The sequence below is a fragment of the Aythya marila genome (genome assembly GCF_965140915.1).
Source record: "Aythya marila genome assembly, chromosome: 25".
NCBI classification, from domain to species: Eukaryota; Metazoa; Chordata; class Aves; order Anseriformes; family Anatidae; genus Aythya; species Aythya marila.
The window spans coordinates 4,756,798-4,778,729 of record NC_139066.1 but is presented as its reverse complement, the minus strand read 5'-3'; the positions used below and the strand labels follow the sequence as shown (position 1 = coordinate 4,778,729).

Sequence of the window (21,932 nt, the reverse complement as noted above, 5' to 3'; positions counted from 1 at the left end):
ATTCTGGCCGTAGTAACGCAGCAGTGATTTATACAGCTCAATTCCTATATAAAGTCGGTTTTCTTGTCAATTTGCAGCATTTCAGACGTGTTGGATGTTACCTAGCATTTCTGGGGGCTGTAGAAGAAGAGGAGTACCTAAAAATCTTGCTGTTATTGTGTATGCACGTCAAGAAAAAGAGGAAAAACAAAGCCATTTTTTGAAAAGATTGAAATCCAGAGAAAAGTCCTTGCCAGCTTATAACCATTTCAAAGATCAGATCCAGGGCAAAAAAAAAAAAAAAAAAGACAGCATTCCTTTGAGCTCTTCAGGTAAACAGAGAAAAAAAGAAAAAAAAATACTTTCCAGTTGAAAGCTTTATTTGGGGATAAGGTTTATCTTCAAAATACATCTAAGGAGAGACTGTCTGGGTCATAACAGCTTGGCACAGCTTGGTCTGACTTACCCTGTCAGAGTGTTTTGGTGCCTTTACGCCATAATAAGATGCAGCAAAAGCCTCCCTAGTGGCTACACATGAGAAAGTATAATCTGGGGTCTAAATGCCACAAAGCATCCATATTTATCTTTAATGGCTATATAAATTCAGCAGATGAGAAGGAAGACATTAATTAGACAGACCCTGCCTTTGGCAGTAATCACCACCAGTGACAGCTGAACCAGCCAGTGGATAAAATATGCACCAAAGATGATATCAGAATAAATAACTGAGGATCAAGAGGGAAAAAAAAAAAAAAAAAAAAAAAAAAAAAAGCCCATACAACCAACACCTGTTTTTGATGGGTGGAAAAAAAAAATAAACTTTACCTGACACTGGACTTTGGACTCTGCCTTTTTTCATACCATCTGTCCTCAGCTTAGGGACCAGTCCTGCTCTGGCTGGGGGCTGTGGAAGTAGGATAAGCATTTCTGCAGACTAGTCTTGGATTTGATTGCACAGAAGGAGCAGAACAACCCTGAGAGGTCTGGTGCTGAAGCCCTTAGGTAGGGTCAGATTCTGGGATCACAGTATCGCTACCAATGCAGACCAGGGCCTATCACAGATGCAATAAAAAAATAAAAATTAAAAATCCACTGACTCGAGGCTCTGAATACTACGATGTTAACAAAGCATTTTCCAGATTTTCAATGGATCAAGGCATGTAAGGCTGTTGTGTTTTATTTATGGGATGCTCCCATGAAGGAGGGTTTTCCTCGGGCTGTAGCCCATGGGGGAACGGGGCTTTTGCTTGGGCTCTGTCCCCATCCTCTGCCTTTAAAACCTACTCCACGCCTGCTGGACTAGCAGCTGTGCGGCGAAGATGTGTCTTGAAGGAATCTAAGATTTTTTTTTTCATCCTCTGCGTCCTTTAGGGTAGAGGTTGTAGTGAGTAATTGAGGAAACTAATTGGATGCGAGAAAGTGCATCAGAGCCTCTGGCTCACAAACATCCTGATGGTGAATCCTCAGCGGGGTTTTTGCCCTTAAAATACATCGGGTTTCCCTTAATCCTGGAGCAGGGGGAAGAAGCAGCAGTTGCTGGGACGGGAGAGGAGGGCAGGGAATGGAAACCAGGGAGGTGCAGGCTGAAGAGGAGGCCAGGAGGCTTCTCAGCCCTGAAGCCAAAATAAAAATTAAACTGCCCCTAAAAAGAAGGCAAAGGAGAAAGGGAGGGAGCTGGGGGAGAGGGGATGGGACAGAGGTGAGCCCTGGTGAGCCAGCCTTACAGCCCTGCAGCCACCACCGGCCCCTTCCCAGCCTCACCTCCCTGTGTGCTGGCAGAGCCGGGGGGCAGCACATGGGAAAAATTGGGGGCTCTGCTGAGATGTGGCCCACATCCAGAGTCCTGGCGGAGGAGCAGAGAGCTCAGCCCCACACAGAGGGGAAAAAAACCCAACCAGGAGACAAAAGCCCGAGCCAAGCTAAAAATTGGGCCGCACTCTTTTCTACCGACACGTGAAGGGCTCCGGAGCCGGGCAGATCCCAAAATCCCGACACCACTTCGGGCTCTGCCATCCCGTGAGGAATCCCAGCAGCTCCCATCCCCGCATGGCCCCGGCTCCTTCCTCTCGTGCTCCACTCGCTCGCTTCCCTCTACTTCGCTCTTCCTTTTCCAGGAGGGGAAAGGCTTTGCGGTAACGGAGGACCCCCAAGGCGTGGGACGGGGCGGTGCGAGGCCGTGGGGGGGAAGGCAGCGCTCAGCACTGCTCTGCCTCCACGAAACCCTCCTTCTCGTGGCCGGCCGCCTCCACCTCGGCGTACGTCGCGTGGCGGCCCTGGGTGCGGAACTTCATGGCCGGCCAGCGGTGAGGCCGCCGCTGCGGGCAGAGAGACACAAACAGAGCCGTCAGGAGCCACTGGTAACGGGTGGCTCAGCCCAAAATAGTGCTGGCTTTGTGGAAGCTCAGATTTTTGTTAGCGAAGGGAAAAAAAATCATTTTGCGCTGTAAAGAGCGCATTACGGTTGCGCTGAGTTCACCCAGTGGTAGGGTTGAGATGGGGAAGGGGGTGGAAAGAGGATGAAAGGACACCCCCCATCCTTCCGAGAATTAAATTCTTCCATTTAGAGCCTTACGCGGTAGCTGATGGCATGACATCCATCAGCAAAATCTGAGAGTTTTAGTCAACAAAATCCAGCTGGGCAATCCAAGAGGCCGCGAGCTCCATTAAGTGAGCCCCCCCCCCGTGTACAACTGCTCGTGGAGGCAGGTGGAAACCTCTCACGTTGTACGGGGAGAGAAGGCAAGGTGTGAAAGGGAGGGGATGAAAGAGTGCAAAATAAAGCACTGGGGGAGGGAGGGAGCCTAAGTTTGAAGCATCATCAGCTGGAAACTGGGAGATTGGCTCTGGCTGTAGGGGCACGGAAAGAAACTTGGACGTGAGATCTATCACAGATCCCCTCTCCTCGCTGCTCACTGCCCTTCTCTGGAAGGGCAGCATTGGTGCTGATGGCAGAGGAAGAGAAAACGGGCTGGGGAAAGGTTCTCTGCTCACCTCGATGAAGAACAGGGCGGCGTTGGAGGTGGGGTGGCTGTTGATGTAAATCCCAGTGAGGATGATGGCTGCGATCAGCAACACGGCCAGGACGATCCCCACGATCGTACCGGTGTGAACCGGGGCGCCTGCGGCCTTGGCCGGGAGGCTGCTTCCCACCCCTGCAAAAAGAATCCAGGGTCTGGAACCGGGCTGAGACCTCAGGGAAAGGAAGGACAGAGAGGAAAAGCGAGGCACCATGTGCCAAGAGCCCTGCGTGCAGGGCTGAGCGCTCAGCCTGCTGCTCAGCAAGGGGGGAAGAGAGCAAGAGGCACGGAGAGCTGTTGTCTAGGCTCCAGCAGCCCTTTTTATGCCAATAGCTGGTCTGAAAGATTGGATAATCCCCTTGCAGGGACCCCCTTCCTCGACCCATACCCTTTACATGCTGGCTGGTTGCTTGGAAGGATGCATTTTGGAGTTGAGTTTCAGAGTGCTTTTTTGGCAGAGCTGGAGAAATGCAAAAGGACTTCGGGCTCATGTAAAAATTGCAAAGAAAGGGAGGTGCATGGAGAGAGAAACTCATCGTGGTTTGTTTGGCAGGACTGAGAAAAGTGGGAGAAGCAGAAAAAGAGCATCAGGGCAGGACAGATTGGGCTCAACCCTCACGTTTCACAACCTGAAATGGTATTAAGGTAAGGACAGTGGGATTCTGATCTTGATTACATCTTTCCAATCTCACTTTCACCTGATCACAACTCTCCCCTGCATTTGATTTCAGTGTGCCCTGTTCCCACCTGGAACGGAGCGGGAGCAGCTGAAGAGGAGCTCGGGGCCTTACCTTCACTCCCTGCGTACTGGTTGAGCTTTGTGTCATCTGCAAGAAAGCAACAGCAAAAACGTTAGGAGCCTTCCGACATATTCCATGCTTCCCACCCTCTTTTATCCCTCCGTAACAGGGACGCTGCCAGCACACACCTCTTGGCACAGCAATTACACATTTACCCAGTTTTCAGCCTCGGACTATAGTGGAAGGGAAAGGCACCCCGAGGAAAAAGCACCATGGTGTAAGCACGTGCCTTGTGGTTTATCTTCCTTCACAAAGGTGGCACCAGGAGCACAAACATCTGAGGAAAACAGGCTTGATACGTCTTTAACAGTCTTTAGTAGCCTAAATACGCTTGGTGTGCAAGGCAGGATAGTCAGGGATGACTTCGTGTTCAGACGACAGCACGTGCTGCCAGTACAGCCCCAATAAATCACGGGGACGTTGCCCTGTGGATGCCTTCCATGGGACTTCAAAATCCAATTCCCTTTTTTTTTTTTCCTTAATTCCATTTTTTTTTTAAATCTCTCTCTAGAAGCACCAGGATGTCTTGTACAAGGCTTGGATGTGCTGCACAAGCCTTTGGGTCTTGATGCTCCCCACCGCAGTGCCCTCGAGAGTCCAGACGAAGCCAGATCCGTTATTGCTGGGCTCGGCTCAGCCATGGTGTGGCCACGAGGCATGGCCACGAGGCACGGCCACGAGGCACGGCCACTTGGCACGGCCACGAGCATCCCCAGCACGCATGGGGATGGCCTCGAGGGGTGGACCCACGCCTCCACTTGGCTTCTGCCTTCGCCGCGCTGCTCCAGCTAAAAGTTCGCTGCCTGGTGCAGCTGGCTGTTTGTTTCCTTCCAAGATTACAAATTAACTTCATGCTTGACTACGTCACAGAAAGCCTCTTGTTCTTTTTCCAAGAATTGGCGATGAGTTGGGAAATAATCTCCGCGGTGGTGTCGCGCTCCCCCTTCCCTTAATTGCTCCTTTCAAAGTCAGCCCTGTCAGCCAGGCGCTCCGTTCCCCCTGCCAGCTCCTTCCCATCGCTGAAGGACAATTACTAATGTTCCTTTCTATTTATTCTAATTAGCAGTTTGCGTTAGGGACTATTAAGCAGCGAAATTGAAGCGATACCTGCCGCTAGGACCCGAGGAGCGAGCCCTGCGTTAATAGGATTAGCAAGCTTCAGAACAGGGGTGTCCCGGGGGGGGGAGGACGGGGCTTTATTTGGAGCCTTCCTATGCCGGGACGAGCACCGCTCGTGAGCAGGGGGCAATCACACGTCCCTGCTGTGCGACTGCCAGCCCTGAGCGAGAACCAAGCACATCAAAAACGTGAGCCAGCCCCCCCTGTATGCAGCATTAACCTCCGTTATGGTGCTGGGAACCCAACCACCAGGGGCTTAGGCTTTGGTCTGTCGCCTCCTCAGACCTTGACGAAGCACAAAAAGGCAGCGACGCACCCGTAACGCTGCATGGGGGCTGCCCCGTCCCTTTCCCCATCGGGGGTCTCGCCTCCTGGGCTGCTCCTTCCCCATCCCACCGCCGCCAGCACCCACCTCTGCCCCCCCCCCCTTGCTCGGACAAACGCCTCCTTAGGGGATTTGGGTGGATGTAGCCCGGCTCTACGAGGATGGAGGAACCCGGGGATGGGGTGTCCGTGCCACGGGGGTTCACCCCGTACCTTCCGTCGTGAGGCCGTCAACGAAGAGCGAGGAGGTGGAGGCGGCGACGTCCTCCCCCGGCGGCGAGAGCGAGCTGCTGGGGGGGGCCGAGTAGTGGTCGTCCTCTGCCAAATCCTCGCAGCTCTTCTCGTCGGACTGAAAGGGAAACGGAGCGGCTGGTGGCCCTAGAAATCCTCCCGCATGAGCACCGGGGTGCCAGCGGTAAGGTCTGGGCTCCCCAGCCCTAAGGCTGGTTGGGCTTCGGATACCGGTGTGGGACAAGGGGACGTGGTGCGGGGTGTCAGAACTGGAGGGGAAGGGGCTGGAGAGCAGGAGGAAGAGTTTGGGGAGCGCTGAGTTAGGGGGTGGCAATGGCAAGGTCCCACGGTCTGACCCCCTCACACCCCAGGACACGGGGATCGGGCCGCTGACCTCCTTTTCCCTCGCTCAGCCCCCTCTCGGTAAACAGGGAACAAAGATGAGTTTTCAGCGGGGAGAAAAAGAAAAAAAAAGAAAAAAAAAAAAAAAAAGCAAACCAAAACAACAAAGCCCCAAAGCAGAAACAGATGTTTTGTTCGAGCTGATCTCGCTGAGACAAAGAACGGAGTTCATCCAACGTGGAGGCAGTTGTGCTAACAAGGACAGAAAAATAAATAAATAAATAAAAAAATCCCAAGGACTGATTTCTTCACGCTTCAGAGGGAGGGAGCAAGAGTCCCACTGCAGAAGGCGAAGAAAAACGATCCCGGAGCGCTCTGGCTGCACCGGGCGTTATCCTGGGGGGGGTCTCCGAGCACCCAGCACCGACCAGCAAGGCGAGGAGTGGTGCTGGTGTGACTGGGACACCTTTTAGCTGCCCCAGAGGAGCAGGGAGGAGACGTCCCTACTGATACCCCAATGGGTAGGGAGGAGACATCCCCATTGATGCCCTGCTGGAACGGGAACGTCTACGTCTCTCTCGGGATGCCCCATCGGATCCAGGACGGGACAAGTGGAGCTGAGAGCCCACTGCTGGAGCTGGGACGTGGCCGTGGTGCTGCCTGGGGCTCAGCACCACTCCCAGTGCCCGGTCCCAGCCTTACCTGCTGGCCGCAGCCGTAGGACAGCCACTCCTCGCGGTGTCGGTCGAACCCACTGGAGCACCTGCGGCAAGAAACGGGGTTAACGTGGGGCAGGGAGCTCACAGGCAGCAACAAGCAGGGTGCTGAGGGCCCCTGAGCTGCCCAGGAACCCCAAACACCTCCCCGAGGGGCACCGCGTGTGGGTACAGGCAACCAGGAGAGGAGGGGAAAGATGAGACACGCGCAGGTCTCCGGAGGCACAGGGTTTCCAATCCAGCTGTGCTGGAAGGACCCAAATGTTCCTCTTAACAGAGGTGGAAAATGGTCAGCGCTACTTCTCCAAGGAAAACAGAGAAGCGGGGGAATAGGAAAAAAAAATATATAGGCTGAGTTTGAGTTTCCATTCCCTGGACTCTGTGCCAGGGCAAGGTCAAGATCTCCGTGATTTTATTTTATTTTTTTTTTCTTGACAACATCTGCACAGGAAAAGCACATTAACGAAATTATAGCGGACACTGGGAAAACACCAGCTACAGAAACAGAAGAACTGAAGCAGTACGCTGACCTTTGGAAAGCCTCTGGGGACTACCAAAACACGAAACACGGGCTCGGCCCGTACAAGCAGCAATTTTCCCAACTACCAACCAAGAAAAGAGAAGCCACAAAGAGCTCCAGGTCCTGCTGAGTCGCTGAGCGCTTTTGTGGCAGAGCCCCTGTGACAACTGGGGGCTCAGCACGAGCAAAAAACACAAAGTGTACTGCCCAGGAGAGAGCTGAAAGGACGGCGGGGGGTTAAAACACTGAGCTGGACTCGGGCTGCGAGTCCAAACCCTCGAAGCCACCCTCCCAGCTTCCCTGGAAAGATCGCGTTGGCTCTGTGAAACCAGCCCGGTTGGGAGCCAAGACGATAGGAGCAGACTTGCTCTAGCTTGCAGTTTCCAGCACACGTAAGCCCTCGGCCATCCGAGCTTTCCGTTTGTAACCCAAGCTCTCGGGGACCGAGCCGCCGACGTGCGCCTCCAGCTGCAGCACGCGTGGGGCAAAGCAGCGAGGAGTCACCACGCCGGAGGTGAGGAGAGCAAAACGCAAGTGACAGCAGCTTGGATTTGGGAAGATCAGGCTTGGGAACGCTGTCAGGATGAAACAAGCAGACAAAGTGCTCAAATGCTGGGGTTTCAGCCCAAACCAGACCCAGACCGGGGGGCATCCTAGGCCTGGGTTCGTGACCGGAGCCACCTCTGGTTTCACGCATCCCTCAGCGGCGAGGGCACAACATCCTCCACCAGTGGGGCAACTGGCACTGAAAAACGATCGTCCCCTGGCTCTGGGGATGCTCCAGCCTGTGCTGAGCGATGGGGTCACCTCTGCGATGCCTGCAGACCGTCCCTGTCCCCCCCATCCCTGCCCGGTGCCTTGCAGGAATCACCAGCGAGCGCAGCCCGGGGCGAGACGAGGATGTGTGTTACTGGGTCCCCTCCCCTGCTGCCAGCTCTACATAACCGGGGCTGCAAAACCTCATTAAACGCCCTCCTGCTGGAGCTGAAGGAGAGCAGGGCACGGGATGGCTGCAGCGCTGGGACTGCAGCACACCGGCGTCCCCCAGTACAGCCAGTGTTCCCAGTACAGCCAGCATCCCCGTCCTCGATGTCCGTGATCCCCTGCTCTCCTTGCATGCCCCAGCCCGAGCCAGGGCCGGTTTCCCCCATCTCACATCTCCCGGACAAAAGCCTCGGCCTTATTTCTCGCCCCAACTTGTTCAGCTTCTGCACCGACGCGCTGGGACCAGGCCCACCCGCCCCAGGAAGCGTCACCCCCGAGCTGCCTGCAACCCGAGATCAGGCCACTGCTTCATCGCTGGCTGTGAGACAGCTCTAATAAAAAGAAAAACGCTTAAAAAAAAATAAAAAAAAAAAGCCAGCAGCAGCAATAGAGGCATGGCAGGAGGCGAGCCCTGGAGTGACGCTCGCTCCCCCAGCTACACCAAGCGTCAGCGAGAGGAGAGGTGGGAAGGGACTCGTCCACGCTACCTCTGCAGGACGTGGCACCAGCTGCAGTTGAAGGTCAGCTCCGAGGTGACGCACATTTCACAGCTCTGATGCTGGAGACAAGCTGCAGAGGAGAGAGGAGAGGTGAAGCAGCAAGGTGCCGGGCGGCACCTGCCCCAGGGTGCTTGGTTTTTGGAGAGCAAGCCTTGGAGGCAAAAAAACAGTGGTTCCCATCCCAAAAGGCAGCAGCGCCCCTTTCCCACAGGGATCCTCGCCCCTTCCTCCCTTCTGACCTCAATAAGGTGAAAAATTAACACCCTCCCATCAAAAAAAAACCTTGAGGCCAGCTCTGCTAACCCCGTGGCTCCTCTGGAGACATGGCTCTCATCTGCCCTGGCTGCCAGGGGGAGCAAAATAGCGAGCCTTAAGGAAACAAAAATAAATGTGCAGGATGCTTATTTATGATCTGCTCTGCGGGAGCCCTGCCTGCTGTTCAAGCTGCCATAAAATACCCTGGGGGGGCTGTCTGAGCGCGCAGCCTCGGTGTCCTCGTGACAGATTTACTCCCCGCTCCGTATTTACAGACCGCATGACGACTTTCCCTCGTGGATCCTCGCCTTTGAACGCTAAAAATGGGTCTGCTTAGCGGGATGCGAGGCAGATTTCACCGAAATATTGACTGTGGGGGCGTGGAAACTGCCTCGTGGCCAGGCTGGAGGGGAAGCAGCGCCCAGCAGAAGTGCCCGCAGCACGCGGGGCAGAGAGCAGGGACTTCAGCAGCCGGGCAGGTGGAAGGAGCCACCCCTGCTCCCTGATCTCTTTTTGATTTTTTGCTCTTTTTTTTCCTGCAAGGAGCACATTTGCAGCGCAGCCTCCAGCCCTGCTGCCTCCTGCAAGCAGCACGACCGCAGCCACGTGCTCAGGACCAGCGCGGGACGGAGATGCCGGGACGGTGCCAGCGGGACGGGATGCCCTTGAGGTGGGAAAACAAGGCAGCGAAGGGTTCCCCCCCTTCACCCCCCGACTTACTGGGCAGCGGGGTGAACTCCACGGCCGACATGCTGGTGATCCTGCTGGTGTCCAGCTCCACGCGGTGGTACTCGTAGATGGTCCGGCGGCGGGACTCTGGAAGGCAGCAGGAGGCTGGGCATGAGGCTGGGCACGGCCCCACGGCGCTGCCCCACGGCACAGCCCCACGGCACGGCCCCACGGCCCCCTCACCATGCCCAAAAGATGCCCAAGTGGAGGTGGTGCAGCCCTGCATCGCCCCAAAGGGGCGCATTGCTCGGCCGTGATACCCACCAGCCTCTCCCTCACTCCTTGCCCCCTTCCTCCTCTTCCCCCACTCTCCCGGGAGCCAGAGGGGTCTCTCCTGGGCTCAGGGTGCCCGGGCCACAGTGTCAGGGACCCCCGGAGACCCCCAGCACCCTGAGAGGGGTCCCAGCAGCCGCTTGCCCCCGTCGTGCACCCCTGAGACTCACCGGGCACCTCGGGAGATGGGTTGAGGATCATGAAGGCATCGGACAGCCCGGCTTTCACGGGGTGCTGCGTGGCACTGATCTGTAGGACCGGCACCGGGATCTGCAGGGGGGACAGGGCGCGATGGAGCCCGGCCCTGCTCCGGGATGGGGCCACTCCACGGAGCCCCCCGGCACCTCGGTGGCTCCGGGAACGCCCAGGCTCGGTGCACCGATGGTTCCCAGACCTATGGGATCCCCACGGGCCCTACAGCCGCCCCCCCAGCCGTGCCCCCCCTGCCTCTCACCTCCTTGTACCCGAAAACGATCCTCCCGGTGCTGTGCAGGGCGGCCTGGAAGGTGAAGCTGCCCATGTCCTCCTTGCCCTGCAGGTACACCTTGTCCCACTGCACCACGAACACCGTCCCTGGGGGCAGAGCAGAGCAGCTCACCCTCTTACCTCTCCCCACCCCGTGCGCCCCTACAGCCCCGTTTACCATCGTGCCCCTGCAAAGCTCCCCGACACCTCTCCTTGAGCACAGCCCCTGCCAAACACCCCAGCCCAAACCCCTACCCAAACCCACCAGGCACACCCCCAGGTACCAAACATCCCCCGCCGCTCCATCCCCCTTCCCCACCCATCTCCAGCCCTTGTTTTTTTTTGGGTCGGAGAGCTGCGTTTTGCCCCGTTTGGTGGCGGGGTGAGCGCTCACCATTGTCCAGGTACTGGACGGTGGAGTTGCGGGAGTAGCTGGGGTTGAAGTTGGCCATGAGGGGTGCCACGTACTGCGTGGCCGTGAGCATGCGGTGGATGACGTCCCCCATGAAGATAAACCCTGCGGGGAGGAAGAGGAGAGGGAATCGAATGGTGAGGCCGTGGCTCGCACCGGGGGCTGCGTCCAGCCCCCGGCCCCTGGGGACGCCGAGCCCCCCCCCCTGGCTCACCTCCCGTGGCGATCGTCACCTGCCGCAGGAGGTGGCCGTAGAAGGGGAAGTCGAAGGAGAGGACGATCCTCTGGGGAGGAAAAGGGGGGGTGAGAACAGCAGTCAGGCGGGGGAAAACCTCGGGGTGCGGGCACCGGGATGGCTCCGTGCCCATCGGTGCCAGCTCTGCCCTGCCTCGGAGCAAGCTCCTGGAGCCGGTGCACGGAGGGATGGGAGCGGGATGGGAGCGGGTACCCAGCACCCACAGCTCGTCCCCTGTCCCCTTCTGCCCCCCCAAGGCTCTGGGGAAGCCCAAACACTTCCCAGGCCTTGCTCTCCACCAGGAGAAGCGGAGGAGCTGCTGCCACCCCCCCGTGGGGCGAGCTGCCCCCCACCCCCGGGGGGGAAATCCCTGCTGGGAGAGGGGACCCCGGGGACAGCTCGGGCTGCGCCGGGTCCCGTGGGGCTCACCGAGGCCTGCCGGTGCGTGTTGGAGAGGATCCCGTGGATCTTCACGTGGCTCCTGTTGGCCGCTGCCATGTCGACCCAGAGCCCCCGCAGGCGCGCGTCCCCCGGGCCGTAGGTGCGGGACACGTAGTAGCTGTGGTTGTCCTCCTGCAGCGGGGTTGGGGGAGAAACATCCTCATTTTGCTGCAATTTCCCTGCTCCGGCTGAAGTCAGGGAGAGCTGCTGCCCTCCTCTCCCTCCCGCAGGTCCTGGTTCCAGGGGGAGCTTCCCCAGCTCGTCCCTTACAGCAAACCAAAATTTTAGCCCCCCGTCTCTCCCCCAGAGGGACCCTGGGGAGCCCCTTTGGCACCGCTGGGAAACTGAGGCACGGAGGAGCTGTGCCAGCACTGCCTCATCCCAGCACACGGCCCCGTGTGAAGGCTCCGGGGACCCCAGGACACGGGGACAGCCGGGTGCTGGGTGTCCAGCCCCAAAACCCCCGCGCCGAGCCTCGCCACCCCCGCGCCTGCCCAATGTGTTCCCAATAAACCAGAGGGGGGGGGGGGGAAGGAGCCAGGAGGGGAGCGCGGAGGAGCTGGCTGCCGAGCCCCTGAGCTCATCGCTGACTCACTGGGATGTCCTCGCCTGTTGTCACCTCGCTTCGCTTACGGGACCGGGAGAGGTTTGGGGACACAAACAAGGGGCAGCGCAGCGCCGCACGGCTCCGGCGCCCTGAACCCGAAGCGTTTTTGGGGGCGAGAGGCTCTCCAAAAGGGCACGGAGAGAGGCAGGGACTGGCAGCGGAGCAGTGTCCCTGGCCTGGCACACAGCCCTGCTCTTGGGGTGGGGGCTGCTCGCCCCCCGACAGCGCCAAACCCCGAAAAATCGCTGCCTTCCCCTCACCGGCACCCACAAGCGCGGCCGCGCCCTCCCTGCGGCTTCCCGGCGCCCTTCGGTGCTGTGCTGTGGTCGGGCTGCTCGGGCTGGGATTTTAAAAACGCTTCCACATCGGGGATGTTCCTGGCTCCTGGCCCCTCTCCGGCCCCAGCCCTGGTCAACGAGCGAGGCCGGGAGGGAGCTGGAGCCAGCCCGGGGCCCCCCAGCCCCGCAGCCGCGCTCCCTGCGCCCCTCTCGCCCTGCGCCCCCCTCGCCCATCGCTTCTCTCCTCCCTGCAGCCCCTCGGGTCTCTTCCTCGCTCTCCTTCCACCTCCTCCGCTGCCCCCCCTCTCTCCCCAGTCCTGCTGGGGTTTGTGGTGCCCCCCCTGGAGCTCCCCGGGGGTCCCTTTGCCAGCGGCTCCGTTTCTCTCCTCCACCACCTCCTCCGTCAACTAATCCCACCGAATCCACAGTCAGCTGCCAGCACAAACCCCAGAACGAGTCACAGGTCACCAGAGCGGGGTCCTCACCCCACGGAAAGCGTCCTGCTCCGAGCTTGGGGCCCCCCACGTTCCCCCCCCCCAGCCCTGTGCCCCCAGCAGCCCCCCCCACTGCAACGTGGCACAGCGGCGAGCCGAGCGTCCCCAAACTGCCCAGCCCAGGGCTGGCCCTTGGGTGCCCCCGGGGACCTGGCAGGGCTGGGAGCAGCCCCCCAGGCACGGCCGCCTCCCCAGCAGGCTGTAATTACCCCCCCCACGTGCTGCCAGGATCCAGCCCCATGCCTTAAATCAGGGCCAGCATCTCCGCCAGCTCCCTGCCCAGCCTGGAAATAGCTCGGGGCAGTGGTGGTGGGGGCCGGATCCTGCCCTGGGGCTGGATCCTGCTTTGGGGGGGCTCGGGGGGGGGCAGCATCGGGCCCCCGACTCACCACGATCCGCGTCTCGTTGGCCGGCAGCGTGTCGATGGCCAGGCTGCGCCCCACCAGGTCCTGGCTGATGTGGGTCCCCTCCGGCCCCGCCGAGGGCTCCCCAGCTCCGAGCCGCCCTTCGCCCGCCGCGGGGCTCCCGGGGGGGCGTCCTGGGAAGGGAGGGGGGCACAAGGAGGGCGTCAGGGTGGCAGCAGCCCTGTCCCCCAGCAGGGCAGCCACTGCTCGGTGTCACGAGCCTGGTGGCCCCATGAGCAGCACGGGGATGGGGGCGCACGGAAGGGGCACCACAGGGACAGGGGGGCACGGGCAGGAGAGGACAAGGCCGGGGGGGGGCAAAAAGAGGCAAAACACATCCAGAGCTGCCCCCTCCCCTGTGCACGAGGAGGGGGCACCAAGCCCTGGGGACAGCAGGGACAGGACACTGTCCTTGTCCAAGCAGGGGGGGGTTGAGCCGGCCACAGGTCCCCAGCTCCCCACTGCCCTGGGGGCTCCAGGCGCCCACCCCAGGAGCCCCTTCCCCAAATCCCTGCCCCGGGAGGCTGCCAAGGGTAGAACACGGTGGGGGGGGGGGATGAGGAAGCTGCTTGGGACCAGCTCTGGAGGCTCACGAGGTTTCCTGGCAGCTCGGCACAGCGTGGGCAGCGCCGGCGGCACGCGCTCGCCCACGGCGCGGGGACACGCGGCAGGGACAGAGCCGGGACGCGTGGGGGGGCCCAAATCCACCCGTGGGGGGCCAAATCCACCCGTGGGGGGACCAAATCCACCCGTGGGGCCAGGAGCTGCTGCCCTGGGGGGGAGCTCAGGGCTGCCGGGGGCTCCTTGCTGCCTCAACGAGCTCTCGGTGCCCCCCCCCCGAGCCACCGTGCAGGGCCCGTCCCCAGCCCCTCCGGGTGGGGAAACTGAGGCAGGGGGGCGCGGGGTGGACCCGGCAGGGAGGGGGGCTCCGGGGGTCGGGGGCGCGCTCGCCAGCCCCTTCCCCACGGGTTAAGGGGGGGGGGAGCCCCACGGCTCCAGCAAGGCGCCGGGGTGGGGGCACCACGGGCACGGCGGAGGGGGGGGCGAGGACGGACACGCGTGGACCCCCCACGGCAGGCAGGGGGCTGCGGCACCGGGGCGCGGCGCCCCCCTCCCCGCTACCCACGGCCACGCGGGACCGCGGGCACGGAGCTCAGCCCCGAACCCCCCCCCCTCCCCACGGTGCTCGTCCCCCCCCCACGCTCCCGGCTCCTACCTGCGCCCCGCGGGCCCGGCAGCAAGCAGAGCAGGATGAGGCCCCCCCAGCGCATCGCGGCCCCGGCTGTGCTGGGGGCTCAGCGCCCCGCCATGGGTCGCCGGTACCCGTGTCCCCCCCCCCCCCGAGCCGCCGCCACCGGAGCCGGAGCCGGGAACCGGAGCCCGGGCAGGGGCCGGGGGTGGAGCCGGGGGTGGGGCCGGGGGTGGGCAGGGGGCCGGAGGCAGCGCCCGGCCCCTGGGGATGGAGCCGGGGGGTGCCCCGGGGGGGGGTCCGGAGCCTCTGCCCCGCCCGGGGATCCCGCAGCCGTCGGGGGGGTCGGGGGGAGCAGCGCGGGAGGGAGGGGAGAGGGGCTGCACCCCCGCACCCCAAAACATACAGGGGGCGCACAGAGCCTGCACCCCGAGCGAGCACCCCAAAGCGTGTGCGCGCCCCAAAGCGTGTGCGCACCCCCAACAACGCACCCCAAACCGTGTGTTCACCCCAAAGTGTGCACCCCAAACCATACGTGCACCCCAAACCATGTGCACACCCCAAACAACGCACCCCAAACCATACGTGCAACCCAAACCGTGTGTGCACCCCAAACTGTGCACGCCCCCCAAGCCATGCACCGCAAACCATGTGCACCCCAAACTGTTCCTGCACCCCAAAGCACGCACCCCAAATTGCGTGCACACCCCAAACCACGCACCCCACACCGTGTGTGCACCCCAAATCATACCTGCACCCCCAAAACTATGTCCACACCCCAAACCGTGTGCACACCCTAAACCATTCGTGCACCCCAAACCACGCATGCACCCCACGCCGTGAGCACACAGACGGGCACCTGCACCCACGGGTGCCCACGGGTGGGAGCAGCACCCCGAGGCCCCTCGCGGCCCCCCCCCTCCTCCCTACCCTCGGTGGCCCCAGCCCCACAGCCCCGGTCCCGGGGCAGCGGCGGCCCCCTCAGGACCATCCTGGGGTGGTCTCGGGGCACAGCCCTGCGCCCCCAGCCCCGCTGTTATGGCACAGACGGACGTGGGTGATGGGTGGCACCAGGCACGGCTTCCTCCCCCCCCCCCAATTAAATAATCAGCCAAGCAGACGCCGCCCGTCCCGGTTTTTCTCCGGGGTCTGGGGGGGGGGGACACCGAGGTGGCACCGAGCCCACGGGTGTCACCACCCCGTCCCCACTGCAGGCAGCCCGGGGGCAGAGGCCTGGTGCTGAGGTCCCCCCCCCCTCCTTGCTCAACTTCTCGCCCCCTCCCCAACCTCTCCCAGCCCCGGGGGGGGGGTCCACGGCCCCCCAAAAGCTGCGCGTGGGGCGCGCACGGCCCGGCACGCGTCCAGCTGCCATCTAGTGACAAGCAGCAAGAGGACAACGAGCACAGCGAGCGCAGCTGCTGTGGGGGGGTGCGCAGGTGTCCCCCCCACACACACCCTCAGCCCTCGCCCCCCCCCCATTCACCCCCGGCTGGGGCCTGACCCCGTTGGCCACGGTGCAAAGCGCCAGGAGCGCACCCTGGGACCGCTGGGCTGTGGGTTTGCTTCCCAAACCTTTGTTTTTTTTTTGCAGGAAAACCGATTTCTCGGGGGTTTGGGGGTTCCCCAAGAGGAACCGGGTTGGGGGAGCGGGGTCGGGGGTGTCACCGGCACCGCAGCCCCCCGGAGCCACCCGAGGTGCTCGGGACGTGGTGGCGGTGCCGTGATTTGGGCAGCAGCTGGGGGCTCGGCGGGGGGTGCCCCGCGGTTGGCTCAGCCCCAAAAGAGGGGGGCGAGTGGGACGGGGGCACCCTGGGGTGCCGGGGCAGGTGCTGGGTGCTCTCCCCACGCTGAGGGCCCCGGGGTGACCCCGACCCCCCAGCCCCGCGCCCAGCCTCGGGGGCGCAGCGGAGCCGTGGGGCCCTGCGGCTGCCTGGGAGGGGAAAGAGGGGGCGATGCCCGGTCCCGGGGGGGGCACAGCTGGGTGCCCGTGGGGGGGGAAGGTGCTCAGCACCAATAAACCTGGATCTGTCCCTAAACGAGAGAGGGAAGTGCCCCGTAACCGGGACGCGGCGCCGGACAGGCGGCAGGACGGTGGCGGCGGCGCAGTGCCACGTCCCCTCGGGGCTGGGGAGCAAATAAAGGGGGTGCAAAAAGGGGGGGAACCCCCCAAAACAAGGGGGCACCCGGATTTGAACCGGGGACCTCTTGATCTGCAGTCAAATGCTCTACCACTGAGCTATACCCCCTCTGCTGGGAGGCAGCTGCCGAGCTGCTCTGGTGCCTGCAGCCTGCACCGAGCATGCCTCTGAGTGCTCATACTGCATGCACTGCGTGCACTGCGTGCACTGCTCACACTGCTCACACTGCTCACACTGCTCACACTGCATACACTGATCACACTGCACACAGTGCATGCACTGCACACACTGCTCACACTTCATACACTGCTCACACTGCGCACACTGCATACACTGCATGCACTGCTCATGCTGCACACACTGCGCACACTGCGCACACTGCGCACACTGCTCACCCTGCTCACGCTGCTCACACTCCTCACACTGCTCACACTGTACACCCTGCACACACTGCACACATTTACACACCTGCATACACTGCACACACTGCTCACACTGCTCACACTTACACCCCTGCACACGCACTGTCTCCCCTCCACACCCCTGCAGGACCCCCACATAGGGGTTGGGGGTTACCGGGGGGGGGGGTCCACGCCCCACTCCCCTGTGGTCACGGCTTTCGGGGCCACACGGAGCCAGCAGAGGCAGGAGCGTGAAGGAGCCAAACCCCTGAGTTGAGGCAAAGCCAAACCCGGGCTGTGCAAGCTGCTGGGAGCTGCTGGGGGAGCCCCAAATCTCCCCTCTGCCCCCCCCCCCAAGCCACCAGGGCCGGGGGATGCCGAGCGGCTGCGGGGATTAAGCAGAGACGGCTCCGGGCGAGCACCCAGCGGGAGGCGGATGGGGAAGTGGCCCGGGATTGTCCCCAGGGAGGCCGGGTCAATATTTAATATTTGCTCCCTAAGCTCCTGCGCAAACGCCTGCGGGGGTGGCCGCGGGGAGGGGGGGGGTCCTGGCCCTCAGGCTGCAGCGGCACAAGGCGAAAGGAGGATTTTGGGTGGCCCCCGGTGCCGGCAGCCGCTGGGTTCCCCTCCCAAAGCTGCCCCACGTCACTGCAGCACCCGTCGGGGTCTCTTGTGCAGGTGGGGAAACTGAGGCACGGGGGAAGGGGGGGGGGGCAGCAGAGGCTTGGGGATGGAGGCCCCGAGGAGAAACCCACAGGAGGGGAGGCCCTGATGTACCCCACTCCCCTCCGGCCACCAGCAGCCCCCAGTAACAACCCCCCCAGCTCCCAGTTGGGACAGCCGCCAGGAGCAAGCTCGGGGGGGCTCTCCCCACTGCCAAGTGTATTGGAGGGGTCTGGGGGGTGGGGGGGAGCCCTGGCTGAGCCCCCACACACACACACGCCTGGGGACGCGGTGGTGGCACTGTCTGGGGACCACTCAGCACCGGGGGGGGGGGAGATAAGGGGCAGGCAGCAAACACCTCGTTTGCAGCACCATTAGGGAAGGTGCAAAGCTCGTCACCCCTGGGTGCTGAATGCAGGGGGGGGGCTCCGGGGAAGAGCAGAGCACGGGGCTGGAGCCGAGCAGGCGCCGGGGGGGCCAGACTGCTCCGAGGGGGCCGTTTGCTTTGGGGCTGTAGCCCCCAGCCAGGGGAAGGCTGGCAATTATGATAATCCCTTAACCCCTGATTGCCTCCTCCTTCCCCATTAGGTGGGCAAACAGTTTTAGCAGCGGGAGGGGGGGGTGGAGGTGGGGGGGGGGGGGGGCAGATAGGGCACGGGCTACAAATAGCGGGTGCCCCAGCCCCGAGCACCCCAGAAACGAGCACCCCAACCCCACTGCCAGCAGCATGCAGCCGGTCCTGGCCCTCCTCTGCCTCGGTGCCACGCTCCTGCCCGTCGCCTGCGGCCACCTCTGGGCCTGGATGTACTCCTTGCCCCGGCACCCCCCCGAAGAAGCCGCTCTGGGCAGGAGAGCGGGGCCTGGGGACAACCTGGAGGAGGTGAGAGGTGGCGTTGTCCCCAGCCGGGGGGGGTTTCTGGGGGGGGGGGGACACAGGGGGACAGGCAGCCGCAGCAGGGCTGGAGGTTTTGCAGCAGGGCAGAAGTTTGGAGCAGGGGTGGGTGAAGACTTTGCAGGAGGGGGGGGGGATGAAGGCTTTGCAAAGCGTTGGGTGAAGGTTTTGCAGGTGGGGGGGTGAAGGTTTTGTAGCAGGGGCGGGTGACGGCTCTGCAGCCACCCGGAGAGGAAAGAGGGGGGGACACAATTTGCAGCCAGGGTGGGCGCAGGCTTCGTGGCGAGGGTGGGCGCAGGGGGTGCAGCCGGGGGGTGCAGGGGGAGGTCGGGGGGTTACTGGGGGTGGGGGGGGGGTCCCGCAGGGCTGGGAGCCGGGAGGGGGCGCGGGCGGCAGCGGGCGCTCCAGTGGCGCAATCGGTCAGCGCGCGGTACTTATAGGGCAGTACGCGGAGCAATGCCGAGGTTGTGAGTTCGAGCCTCACCTGGAGCAGGACTTTTATGGGGCTCCGGGAGTGGGGTGGGCACATCCCCTGTCACCCCCCCCTCCAACCAACCGCTGCTGCTGCCCTCTCTCACCTCCGCCGGGTTTTATTTTCCCGAGGAAAACGGGAAAACGGCCGCTGCGGCCGGCAGCCTGCGGAGATGGGGCCCCCGTGTGCCAACGGCACCGAAAAGGAACCTCGGTCCTGCCCTAAAAGCCTCGGGGATCCCTATCCAGCCCTAAAAGCAGAGCCCCCAGCTCTGCCCTAAAATCCCTGAAGCCCCCACTCCTACCCGAGCACCCCTTTGCCCCCCAAACCCCCCCCACAGTGCGCTCACCGCAGCCGTGCCCCAAACCACGCGCACCGCTCCTGTGCCACCCCAAGGAGCTCCTCGTGGAGACAACTGGGGACGGGCGTCCCCACCCCAAACCCCCCCTGACCTTTTTGTGTGCCCCCCCGTGCAGGTTCCGGCGTGCGGCCCCTCCAGCCCCTGCGCCCAGGGTCACTTCTGCGACGAGCATTTTGGGCTGTGCCTCCCCGCGCGCCCCGTGGGGCAGTACTGCCGCCGCGACCCCCACTGCGCCCAGGGCCTGCTCTGCATGTTCGGGAAGTGCCAGCAGCCCGTGCCCCACGGGCAGGAGGGTGAGCAGGGGGGGGGGGGGGGGGGGGCTGGGATTAGGGGGGGACACAGGGCAGCCCCCCCCAGACCCAACCCTAAAATCTGGGGGACGCTGGTGGGGACGGTGGGGACGCGGAGACGGTGGCGCCGCGGTGCCAAACGGGGTGGGTGCCACCTTCCCGCATCCATAGAGCGCTCGGCCCTATTGATAAATGGGGTTGGGGGCTCTTTTCCCTTAACCCCCCCCCATCTTTTTAATCCCAATCCCAGGAGCTCGGTGCCAGCGGGATGAGGATTGCGGGCCGGGGGGGTGCTGCGCGCGGCGGCACGGGGAGCGGGTGTGCCAGCAGCGGCCGGCGGCGGGGCAGGGTTGCCACGTCCCCCCCGGGGGTCTCGCCTTCAGCATCAACCAGCGCTGCCCCTGCCAGGCCGGGCTCCTCTGCAGGGCATCTGCGCCCCCCCCAGAGTGAGTCTGGGCACGGGGGGGGGTTGTGGGGTGGTGGGAGTGGGGGGGGGGGAGAAAAAAAGGGGGTGGTGAGGTGGGGTCTCAAGGGGTGCTGCAAGGCTGCAAGGGGGTTGGGGAAGGGGGTGGTGTCACCGCGTGCCCCCGATGTCCCCCCCACGTGCCCTGATGTCCCCCCCATACCCCAGTGTTCCCCCATGCCCCAATGTCCCCCATGTGCCTCAATATCCCCCCCCGTGCCCCCAATATCCCCACCGTGCCCCAATGTCCCCCCATGTCCCAATGTCCCCCCATACCCCGATGTCCCCATGCACCCTCAATGTCCCCCCCATGCCCTGATGTCCCCCATGTGCCCCAATATCCCCCCCATGCCCCAATGTCCCCCCCACACACCCCAATGTCCCCCCATGCCCCAATATCCCCCCCCGTGCCCCCGATGTCCCCCCATGCTCCCAATGTCCTCCTGTGCCCCAATGTCCCCACACACCCCTAATGTCCCCCCCGTGTCACCAATCTCCCCCCATGCCCCAATGTCCCCCCATGCCCCCCCGATGTCCCCCCATGCCCCAATGTCCCTTTGTGTTCCCAATGCCCCCCCCGCACCCCGATGTCCTCCCATATCCCCAATGTCCCCCCAATGTCCCCCCATGCCCCAATGTCCCCCCCCACATCCCCAATGTCCCCCTGTACCCCCAGTACCCCCCCATGCCCCAATGTCCCCCTGTGACCTCCCTGTCCCCTATATGCCCCCGATGTCCCCCCATGCCCTAATGACCCCTCATGCCCCCGATGTCCCCCATGCCCCCCCCGATGTCCCCCCACGCCCTGACCCCCCCCGTGTGTCCCCCCCCCGCAGGAAGGCGCTGGAGCACTGGCCAGAGAAGAGCGAGTGGCGCTGCCGGCGGCCCTGAGCCACCACCCCCGGGCTGCCCCCTGTAAATACCCCACAGAGCCCCCCCCCCCAGCGACCCCCGACCCCCCCCCCACGGCAGCCGGGCAGGTCCCGGCCCCCCAGACCCCCCCCCAACCCCCCCATATGGCAAAATTTGGGGTCCCCGCGGGCTGCGCCCTGCTCCATCCCGGCTTTGTGCCCCCCCCCCCCCAGCTTTATGCCCCCCCCCCAAGCTTTGTGCCCCCCCCCAAGCTCTGTTACCCCCCCCCAAGCTCTGTACCCCCCCCCAGCCCCGTGTGCCCCCCCCCTCCCCAATTTATGCCCCCCCCCACCAGGCACGGCCGCGTTCGGTCACCGAACTCTTTATTACAAAGAACCAAGCGAGCGGGGGGGCGAGTGCCCCCCCCCCCCAAAAAAAAAAAGGAAAAAAAAAAAAAAGGAGAATAAATAAATAAAATACGTTTTGTCAGGATTTAAATAATTTTTTTTTTTTTTGGGGGGGGGGGGCGACATAAATACGGGACGACCCTCTGCCCGCTGTGGGGTGGGGGGGGCAATTGCCTGGCCCCCCCCCCCCGTGGGGGTGAGGGGGGGTCTCAAAGCACTTGGCAGGCAGTGACACCGAGTGTGTGCCCCCCCCCCCCCGGGAAAAAAAAATAAAAAATTAATTAAAATTAATTAAAGGGGGGGGGGGGGGGAAACTGAGGCACGCGGCTTGGCAGCGGCAGGGCTGGGAGCCCCCCCCCCCCCCCGGCAAGGCTGGTGGTCTGGGTAAGGCAGCGACCCCAGGAGCCCCCCCCCCCCCCGCAGCATCACCCCAAATTGGGGGGGGGTCAGGGTTTTTTTTTTTTGGGGGGGGCTGACCCAAAAATAGGGCGAGCCCGGTCCCACAGTGAGGGGTGGGTGTGGGGTGCCCCCCCCCCTCATTGAGGCATGGGGATGGGGGGGGCTCCCTTCCTCCCCCCCCCCCCCAGTGAGGGCAGCACCCTGGGGTGCTGGGGGGGGGGGCATGGGGGGGGGGACAGGCACGGACACAGCGGACAACGGACAGACCACGTGCTGGGGG

The 21,932-nt window shown here is 62.8% G+C and overlaps 2 protein-coding genes across 2 annotated transcripts; one reads left to right on the top strand and one right to left on the bottom strand.

Moving 5' to 3' along the window:
* Nucleotides 1–305: 305 nt before the first annotated feature.
* PLXDC1 (plexin domain containing 1) lies at nt 306–14,475 on the bottom strand. Its single transcript, XM_082778775.1, has 14 exons — nt 14,342–14,475; nt 13,111–13,259; nt 11,331–11,474; nt 10,881–10,950; nt 10,649–10,771; nt 10,244–10,362; nt 9,960–10,059; nt 9,508–9,603; nt 8,521–8,602; nt 6,515–6,575; nt 5,453–5,588; nt 3,788–3,823; nt 2,971–3,131; nt 306–2,294 (listed from the first exon to the last, which is right to left on the bottom strand). The coding sequence occupies exons 1-14, from the start codon at nt 14,394–14,396 to the stop codon at nt 2,175–2,177; spliced, it is 1,452 nt and encodes a 483-aa protein (XP_082634901.1). The 5' UTR covers nt 14,397–14,475; the 3' UTR covers nt 306–2,174.
* Nucleotides 14,476–17,402: 2,927 nt separating this feature from the next.
* LOC309887373 (dickkopf-related protein 3-like) lies at nt 17,403–20,885 on the top strand (the record flags this gene model as incomplete). The annotated part of the gene is made up of 5 exons (XM_082778996.1): nt 17,403–17,531; nt 18,243–18,396; nt 19,357–19,534; nt 19,782–19,977; nt 20,831–20,885. The coding sequence occupies exons 2-5, from the start codon at nt 18,244–18,246 to the stop codon at nt 20,883–20,885; spliced, it is 582 nt and encodes a 193-aa protein (XP_082635122.1). The 5' UTR covers nt 17,403–17,531; nt 18,243.
* Between the last annotated feature and the right edge of the window lie 1,047 nt (nt 20,886–21,932).

Bases quoted from the DNA above. Each gene is read 5' to 3' on its own strand.
- PLXDC1 (XM_082778775.1), bottom strand. From the start codon at position 14,396: ATGCGCTGGGGGGGCCTCATCCTGCTCTGCTTGCTGCCGGGCCCGCGG. The intron at 13,260-14,341 runs GTAGGAGCCGGG...CTCCCTTCCCAG, and splicing joins GCCGGGCCCGCGGGGCGCAG to GACGCCCCCCCGGGAGCCCC. The intron at 3,824-5,452 runs GTACGGGGTGAA...GCTTTCTTGCAG, and splicing joins TGACGGCCTCACGACGGAAG to ATGACACAAAGCTCAACCAG.